Raw genomic sequence first — 9,763 nt, forward strand, 5'->3', positions numbered from 1 at the left:
AAGCTTTAGCTCCTTGTAGTCAGAAATGACCTTTGGTCATTTGTCTTTCTGAAACATAGGCAGGTCTGCCCCGTACGTAGGTCCTCCCTATACGCAGGTCCTCCCTATACGCAGGTCCTCACTATACTTGTCTAATTGATTCTGTAGCTTCAGAGTCCTGTGAGCGACCACCCCTTAGGGTCTCCGTGTGCTGTGTCTTACCTTTGTCCATGCCAGTTTGTGCCAGGGTGTGCTCTGACTGATGACTCCTCTGCAGACTGTGCGGTGACATAGCGGGATCACGCCACCTCTATAGAGTCACATTTATTTTGGGACTGTGGGGCCTATTTTGCTGGTATTGAGAGATATCATGTTCTCTGTATATGCACTTTAATGTGAGTCTGATTATATTGATACCCATCATTATACCCGGGTACTGTTACTCTTTTCTGTGAGGGACCTTTGGTTTCAAGCACGGATAACTCATTTTCCGCGGCACTTAATATTATAGAACACTTCTTATATTGTTAGGCATCTGCGCTCTCACTGTTACCCAGGGTTGAAAGGTTTTTGAGTTAGTACGCCGTTGCCTATGATAAAATAAATGATTTTTGTTATTGTTGATACATATCACGTGTGCCCAGTTTTTGGAAGATTTCTGTACCCCGCAATGGGATACTCTGTTCTATTATACGTAATATTTCTTCCATGGGGCACCCCTTTTTGTTACATAGGGTTTTTTATATAGTTTATTTACAATTATTCTGATTGGCGTGCCCCCTTTTTGCATTTTTTTCCACAACTCAATCAAAAACAAAGCACTAAAATGTTTTCAGAAACAAAAATGTAACCAAAACCAACACACATTTTGTTTAAAAAAAAACAAAAACCAACACACCCGTGGAAGTGCCCACCCTTAATTAATGCGCTTATAAAATAAACGTGAAATTAATGAATATATTATAAAATTAATCATTGTTCATGTATACTCATATAAACACACAATAAATCTGACATTCATTGATTTTTAAAATTATCATAAGCATATAAATGTGCACTATTATGAGTAAAAATGTTAAATATATTATTAATCAGATGCTAACATACAATAACTTAACAAGCGGTGCAATAACATGTTAGCCCCGCCCCCTTTTCACATACGACAAAGCGCGTTGGTACAGTGTCTGCTCTAGCTGGTGTGTGTTACTGCAACGCGTTAACTGAAACAATAACGGCTGCTATATTTGTATCTTAAGAAGGTTCTCCATTTTACTTACATTCAGCAGTTACATTGTAGGCGAGGTTGAAAATAGAGGCACATATCCATCAAGTTTAACCTGTTACATTTTAATTGGCTGAGATAACGATTCTATGTTTATACTTATAATGATCCAGGCGGTCAGTGAGCTATTTGGCAATTTGATCTCAAACATTTCCTGAACTCCAGATTTCTCTCTGTATCAACACCCTTCCTGTGTTTAGCTTATCTAATATATCCCTGTACACTGTTCCTTTCTAACAATATGTCTAACCTTTTCTTAAAGATGTTTACTGTAGGTATCTGCCAGGGATGGTAAGTTAAATAAATTCATATTTACTCTCCCAGGAAATGAGACTCGTTTTTCTCTGTTATGCTTCTCACATTGTCTTGCTAACCAGTTTCCCGAAGGCTGCCCTAATCTCCTGGCTCCTCAGGCTGTATATTATGGGATTAAACAATGGGGTCACCACAATATACAGCAAAGACACAACTTTATTGAGATTGACCGAGTGTCCTCTTGATGGGACCTGATATACGGTGATCAATGTTCCATAGAATAAAGACACAACAGTCAGGTGGGAACTGCAGGTGGAGAAAGCTTTCTGTCTCCCACTGGTGGAAGGTATCCTGAGGATGGTGAGGAAGATACTGACATAAGTTACAATGATGAAGATGAAGGAGAAGAAGGTTAGAGGAACAGAGAGAAAAAGTTGTTCCACTTTCAAAAAGGAGGTGTCCGTGCAGGACAACTCTAGAATTGGAGCTAAATCACAGAATACGTGGTCAATTACATTGGGGCCACAGAATTGCAACATACCTAGCTGGGTAGTTATAATTATGGATATTGTGAATCCCAAGAACCAAGACCAGAAAACTAGATGATACTGGAGCCGGATTTCCATAATGGAGGTATAACGCAAAGGGTGACAGATGGCCAAGTATCGGTCATAGGACATCACTATAAGCAGTATGCTCTCTGTAGCTACTGAGATACCAAAGAAATAAAATTGAGTAATGCAGCCAATAAAAGAAATGGTGGCTCCTTCTCCCAATATACCATGGAGCATGTTTGGGACAATAGTTGCTGTAATCAAGATATCAGTTGTAGATAGGTGGCTGAGGAAGAAGTACATGGGAGAGTGGAGTTTGTGACTGGTTGACACCAATACGATGATCAGGAGGTTTCCAGTTAATGTCATCATGCAAATCCCGAGAAACACAAAGAAGACGGGAATCCTGAGGCTCTGAAGATCCTTAAATCCCAGGAGGAGGAATTCTGTAACTCTTGTCTGGTTCTCCACACGCATTGTGATCAGATCCTTCCCCCTTCCTGTAATATGCCAAAGGGAAAGACGTTATAGGGAGTCTGTCCAGTAACGGATAATAGTCATTATAATGGGAACGTAGGAGATACGGTAACAGGACCACGGAAAGGGTAATGTTAGGATCACTGACTGGTTAGCACAAGTAATGTAAGTATTATATCACAATATACAGAGAATGCAAAAATCTTTTGAAAATAGTACAGTAAATAAAAATATCACTTGGGAGCATATTCACCTCTCAGACAGGTCGGCAACGCTGTGTTTCCCCATTATCGCTTAGCAGGCAACGCTTCCCCTGTAGCAAGGGATTCTGGGCAATGACATGCAAATGAGCACTCAGTGAGTCACTCTTTACTTCTTATCCATTTTAACATGGAACCCTTCTAAGCTTATATCTGTCGCATTGCGCCGCTTTCCCGGCGCAGCATGGGTTAAAGAAGTGTAATGCCAGCATTCCTAATACGGGAGGCATAAGCTTATAGGGGACCATGTTAAAATGGATAAGAAGAGAAGCGTGACTCACTGTGAGCGCTCATGCACATATCACTACCCATAATTCCTTCTCGCACTGGAAGCACTGTATGCAAACAGATAATGGGGAAGGGCAGGGCTGCGGACCTGTCGGAGATGTGTGACTGTGCTCACACGGGGTATTTTTATTTGCTGTGCATAGGACGGTGGAGGTTTTTTGTGTTTAGTACAAATTAATATACCTACCGCGGGTATGAGGGGGGAAGGGGAAGGAAAAATGTGCGGACCCCTGCTCAGCTATATAATAAGCAAATAGTAGTGTAGATACGGTGCTGGACTGAGAAATGTGTAACCAATATACTGTACCAAAGAAGAAAAGAACTCAGTTCAAATTAGCACTTAGGTATCACTAGTGGTAAATGTCAATATTAAAATAATCTTTAATCGAAAATATATAAAAATGGTGGAATGGATAAAAAGGGACCAAATTAAGGAATAACTGTCTAGAGAAGCTTGGGACTGCAAAGGTCAGATAATTATGCAGTCCCATATGTGGCTATCTTCTGGTGTAGCCTGTGTCCTATATCCTAATAATCCCCCCTATTGTCGGTCTAATGGTGTGGCAGTGTCAAGTTGCTATTAGTCCTCAAGAAGGAGAATTGCAGTCAGCGTGTGTGAATACTAATGATACTATCCCCTGGCCAGGGGAGAGAGTACATGCATACCCCGCATTAACGTACGCAATGGGACCAGAGCATGTATGTAAAGTGAACATGTACGTAAAGTGAGTGTCCTTAAACCGGGGTATGCCTGTATATATAGTATAAGGGCCGTAATAAGTATGACAGGTCTTGCACAGTAAGATATAGCACAGATTAGGTAACCAGGCAGCAATGGGTGCTGTATTGACAGGAGTCTAGCACCCGGAGCCTGTTGCCTCCAGAACAAGTAGCGTTGCTCTGCTTACAGCTGGGGAGGAAATTAACCTACAGCTGAGCTGCTGGCCCTCCCGGTCGGTGCTAGTAACGGGTGTTTACTGTGTGCTCAGGCGTTCAGAGCCCTTCAACTCCGGGACCACAACTGGAGTGAAGTATGTACTAAGGCAACCATAGGATAGTAGGCATATATATTCTAGCCTGAATATATGATGTTTGTAACTATAACCAGGATTATGTACGCTCTTAGTATGTGAGTGCAGTTGGTCGTGTGCTTATAGTGAGTACAGCCTCTCGCCTCCTGTGTACCGGCGATGTGTCTCTGTATACAGAGCTGTGAGGAAAAGTGAGTCCTGCGTCTGCGCTGTTAGCCCTCTCGATCAGTGTCAGAGGCTAATGCTGTGAAACTATATCGATGGCGTTCCGAGCCATTCACCTCAAAGATCGCAGCCTTAAGTTTCAATCTCAACCTCCGCTTACTGTCTAGATGAAAAGCGGACACTGTCACATTTAAAATGCCCCCCCCCCCCGACTTAGTACAAATTAATATAATAAAATATTGATTGAGGTCACACTTTAAGGTGGGATAGAAATCTCAGGCATAAAAATAGCACCCCAAATGTTTTCCCATTTCCTAAGATAAATACTGCTTGACTATTTAGAAAAAGCTTTGAGACTTTTCTAATTTAATGGCAAACATGTAAATATCAGGGAACAGAAGTAGGTATCAGTGCTGTTCTGGGGCACAGCGTGGGCATAGAGAGGTATTTCCTATGTGTGTATGTTGGCATCAGAAGGAAACCAGGAGACCCCCAGTAATGTAAGGACACTTTATTGGAATGTGTTATACAGAATACAATGCGCTAATACAAGTACAGAAGGGAGGGGCAGCTTAAACATGCCGCGGGTGCCTTATATGTAATAAGGAGAGCGCTGATAAGATGCAATAATATATAGTTGTTTCCACTCAAACTCTCGCCCTTCTCTGTACCGCTCAGTACCTAAGGACCACCTGATGTTCTCATCACACATGCCCATTCTCCACCTCAGGGCCTCCTCTCATCTCTGGGGGCCTGGTACAGAGCTGGCTCTTATTAAGCTCTTTTTGCTAGCTCTGACGATTCCAACATGTAACCCAATAATCACCAGAGTGGCAGCTAACGTATAAGGTACAGGAGGTTTTGTAGGTTGTGGGATTATTTGCCAGATTTGACAGTTTCCACACGCTGTATTAAAGTTACTTCAATATTTGCTGTGTATGTTCTATGTACAATTTGGGCAATATTAATAGGACGAGTAAACCAGAGACATATGGAAAGATATCGAGGTCTGTGTCACTGGGCGCCATTTTCCCCTTTCCTTTGCCCTACAGAATCATCCAGGTCTGAGGTGGTCAAGTAATCTTGTGCCAGATGTGGGAGATTTAACAGCTTCTGTATCATTCAGCGTAACCCAGATTACCAATTTACTTACAGTTGCAATGATTGTAATGAAAACCATAAATGTAACAATGTTTGCAGACAAAATGTAACAAATCTCCAGAAATCACCAAGAAACTCGCTTTGTGACTTTATAGGATAATTGTAAAAAAGAATCACAGATCTTTATTGATTTGCATTTTATAGAGGAGTAATGGGTATGTCATTTTATTACAATGTTTCTAGAATTCAATGGCAGTGGTGAAGTAGCAAAGGAGGAAGAGGGAGTAGGGGGTATGATACCTTTAATTGGACCAACAAGTAGTTGATATGTTACAAGCTTTCCAACCTCTCAGGGTCCTTCATCGGGTAACTTCACGGCTATACTGTAAACTTATTTAGGTCACACCACTGCCTATAAGAAAGTATTGTGCTCTAGGTGTGTGCTGTAGCTATGAACTATAGGGAAGATACACAGCATTAAAAATCCCATCTCGGTCACCAGGACAGAAGATAACATTTCTTACCAATGTTAATTCCAGTCAGTGTCTATGGTCAGATTGTGTGTTGTACGTCTCTTCAGACACATCATCAATATACCCTGGACACGTCCAACAATTCTGTATGCCAACCACAACTCCAACCCCTTAGATAATAGGGACATCTGAGTGCTCAAGGAAAGGACTCATTTCTATCATCTATCATACTACAAAGATTACTTCCATTAGGCAATCAGACAGGAGTACACAGTAACCCTTACCATGCACTATCTGCAGTGGCTGTTATAGAGACTGCAAGGAGTTACAACATGACAAGTACCTAAAAAAGACACTTCCCCACTGTGAAATCCACCCACCTTCTTATTTGTGCACTTTTAATATCACAACCGGGATACTGTATAATGTTTCTAGTCACTCTCCTATTCTTCAGATTGTTCTCCCTCCTTTCCATCCATAATGCTGCTTCCATGTGAATCTAACCCCAACAACTGTCTGACATCTGCTGCTTCCTTGTGCAAATCCTAACACTGGTAACACATGCTGCACCTAACAGAATCAAATAGAAGATTCGGGATCTCAGCTACACAAATCTTCAAGACACAGCCACTCTCTACATTTCCAATTTAATCCCCAAGTTCTCTCCCGCACGCAGTCTCCTCTCAGCTCATGACCTGTGGGTCTCCTCTTCCCTCTTTACTTTCTTTCGTTCTCACCTCCAAAACTTTTCCACAGCTTCACCCCAACAGTGAAACTCCTTACCTCGCACCAACGGACCCTCTCCCACCATTCACACTTCCAAACATTCCCTCAAAACCCACCACTTTAACGGGATCTACCAAGAACCACCCTGACAAAACTACAGTTAATACCAGGCACATTTTATAGAGAGAACCCTCACACAGCCCTTAATAATAACATATATTTGAGATAGACTGGTGCTCGACTAGAGGATAAATTGTATGAACAGCTAAACCAAAGAAGGAAAACAAGTTCCCTCAGACTAGTGGCGTCCAGACAGTGTTACAGAAAGCAACAATGAAATTGGGATTATTTGCCAGATTTTACAGTATCCACATGCTATATTAAGGCCATGCCCATATTTGTTGTGAATGTTCTAGTGTACAATTTGGGTAGTATTAATAAGTATTAGCTAATAAGACGAGTAAACCAACATATATGGAAAGTTATCGAGGTCTGTGGGTGTGCGCCATTAAGGTAGTTGATATTTTACAAGTTTTCCAGCCTTTCAGGGTTCTTCATCGGGTAACTTCATGGATGTACTGTAAAGTTATTTAGCTCACACACTGCTTCCTATAAGAAAGTAGTGTGCTCCAGGTTGTGTACCGTAGCTATGAACTATAAGGAAGATACACAGCATTAAAAATACTGTCTCGGTCACCAGGACAGAAGATAACGTTTCTTACCAATGTCAATGCCAGTCAGTGTCTATGGTGATATTGTGTGCTGTACGTCTCTCCTGACACATCATCAATATAACCTCGATATTTCCAGGGGGACAGAGATAAAGCCAGCTGATCCCATGTTGGTCCCACTAATAAGAATTCTGTATGTGATGTTATATGCAACAAGATATTGTCCTTTGAACAACACAATAATATGTGAAATCAATAGCATTATACACCCACCTGCTTCATTACAAACATGGAGACAACCTATCTGCTGACCATTTCCCATCTCACATATTGTTTAGAGAACTCAGGGGCACCAGAAAAAGTTGACAGTTGATTTACAGTAACATTGTCATAGATATCTGACCCATTTTCTGAAGAGGATAAAATGCTTGGTGAATCGCTGACAAAATATTTGGTGAAACATTAATTGATGGTGAAAATGTGGGATCTCTCAGAAACTTTTAGTCCTTAAAATTTCTGCTGGGAATACAATTTTGGTAAATAAAAAACGATAATGTATTTTGGAAAGTTTCACACGTCTACAGTATGTACAACCTCCAACACTGAGTAGAATATCGTAACTTACCACAATTCCACGTCGGTGATACAGGACAGCAGAGGTTAATGTTCAAAAGTTTCACATTTCAATCCTAATGTGTGGCAGATTTCCCCACAATGCTGGAACAATGTCCCCCGGGAAGAGTAGAAGAAATGAGACAATGTTACAGGAAGCATTTAGTTGGTCGGTGTAACGGCCGGGTCTTCTGCTCCCATATGGAGAGTGGTGGAAATGCTCACAGGGCTCACGTATTTATATTCTTTTATGTCAGTGTAGAGATACAGTATGGGACCACGTGGATCTCTGCACTGAATCCCATCATGGCCAATTACAGATGAATCCATAGGTACGTCTGTACGGAGTTATTATCGTATTGTAAGTGGGGACGAGGGACATTATTTGTGCTAACATAATTATGATAAAAACATTCATATCTCATGATGATTAGCTCATATGAGATTTACAATTTAATTAACCCCCCTGATAAAACTGACAAACCAATTATAATAATAATAAAAACATTACATCATCTTTGTTGGAAAATGATTGTTATGTTAATATTAACTTAACCCTTAATTATAGAGTATTGTGACCATTCTGGGACATTCAAAGGGATTGGCCCAAATATGAATTAATTAATTTATTTATAAAATATTTTATCAGGAAGTAATACATTGGAAGTTACCTCTTGTTTTCAAGTATGTCCTGGGCGCAAAGTTATGTCGACAAATAAATGGTTACAAATACATGGTTTCATTAAATGAACAGGGTTATATATTATACTGTATATAAACACATTTCATGGACAGTTAAAGATAATATATGTCATAGGAGCAGGGGGAGGTGGGGGTGGGGGTGGGGAGATGTGTCATCAGCGAGGGGAGATGCGGCTACAGTGGGGGTAGATGTGCCGGCAGCCCCCCGGGCAAAGCTGGGTACAAAAGCTAATAATAATATAAATAACAAATAATACAAATAACACATAATGGGAAGAAGTGTTTCAGACATAAAAGTAACATTTACTGTAGGAAAAGGAGTCCCTGCCTCTGTGAATGAGACCTTTTTCGCTCTGTTATGCTTCTCTAGTTTTGTAGCTAACCAGTTTCCCAAAGGCTGCCCTAATCTCCTGGCTCCTCAGACTATATATTATGGGATTAAACAATGGGGTCACCACAAGGTACAGCAACGACAGGACTTTATTTAAATTTACTGAGTGTCCTCTGGATGGGACCACATATATGGTGATCAACGTTCCATAGAATAAGGACACAACTGACAGGTGGGAACTGCAGGTGGAGAAGGCTTTCTGTCTCCCACTGGTGGAAGGGATCCTGAGGATGGTGAGGAATATACAGACGTAAGTTACAATGATGAAGATAAATGAGGAGAAGGCTAAAGGAACAGAGAGAACAAGGTCTTCTAATTTCAAAAAGGAGGTGTCTGTGCAGGACAAATATAGTAGGGGATCAAAATCACAGAATACATGGTCAATGACTTTGGGGCCACAGAATTGCAGCATACCTAGCTGGGTAGTTATAATTAAGGATAATGTGAATCCCAAGAACCAAGACCAGAAAACTAGATGTTTCTGGAGCCTGATGTCCATAATGGAGGTATAACGCAAAGGGTGACAGATGGCCAAGTATCGGTCATAGGACATCACTGCAAGAAGGAAACTTTCTGTCGTTGCTGAGACACCAAAGAAATAAAATTGAGTGATGCAGCCATTAAAAGAAATGGTGGCTCCTTCTTCCAATATACCATGGAGCATGTTGGGGACAATAGTTGCAGTAATGAAGATGTCAGTTGCAGATAGATGTCTGAGGAAGAAGTATATGGGAGAGTGGAGTTTGTGACTGGTTGACACCAACACGATAATCAGGAGGTTTCCAGTTAATGTCAT

The 9,763-nt window shown here is 41.0% G+C and overlaps 2 protein-coding genes across 2 annotated transcripts; both read right to left on the reverse strand.

The window, feature by feature from the left end:
- Window positions 1-1,617: 1,617 nt before the first annotated feature.
- LOC142471121 (olfactory receptor 5G9-like) lies at window positions 1,618-2,547 on the reverse strand. Its single transcript, XM_075577914.1, has one exon. The coding sequence runs from the start codon at window positions 2,545-2,547 to the stop codon at window positions 1,618-1,620; it is 930 nt and encodes a 309-aa protein (XP_075434029.1).
- A 6,385-nt stretch (window positions 2,548-8,932) lies between these two features.
- Window positions 8,933-9,763, reverse strand: LOC142471122 (olfactory receptor 11A1-like). The gene has a single exon (XM_075577915.1). It carries the CDS (start codon window positions 9,761-9,763, stop codon window positions 8,933-8,935), a length of 831 nt encoding a protein of 276 aa, XP_075434030.1.

The sequence above is a fragment of the Ascaphus truei genome, chromosome 20 (assembly GCF_040206685.1).
Source record: "Ascaphus truei isolate aAscTru1 chromosome 20, aAscTru1.hap1, whole genome shotgun sequence".
Lineage (NCBI taxonomy): Eukaryota > Metazoa > Chordata > Amphibia > Anura > Ascaphidae > Ascaphus > Ascaphus truei.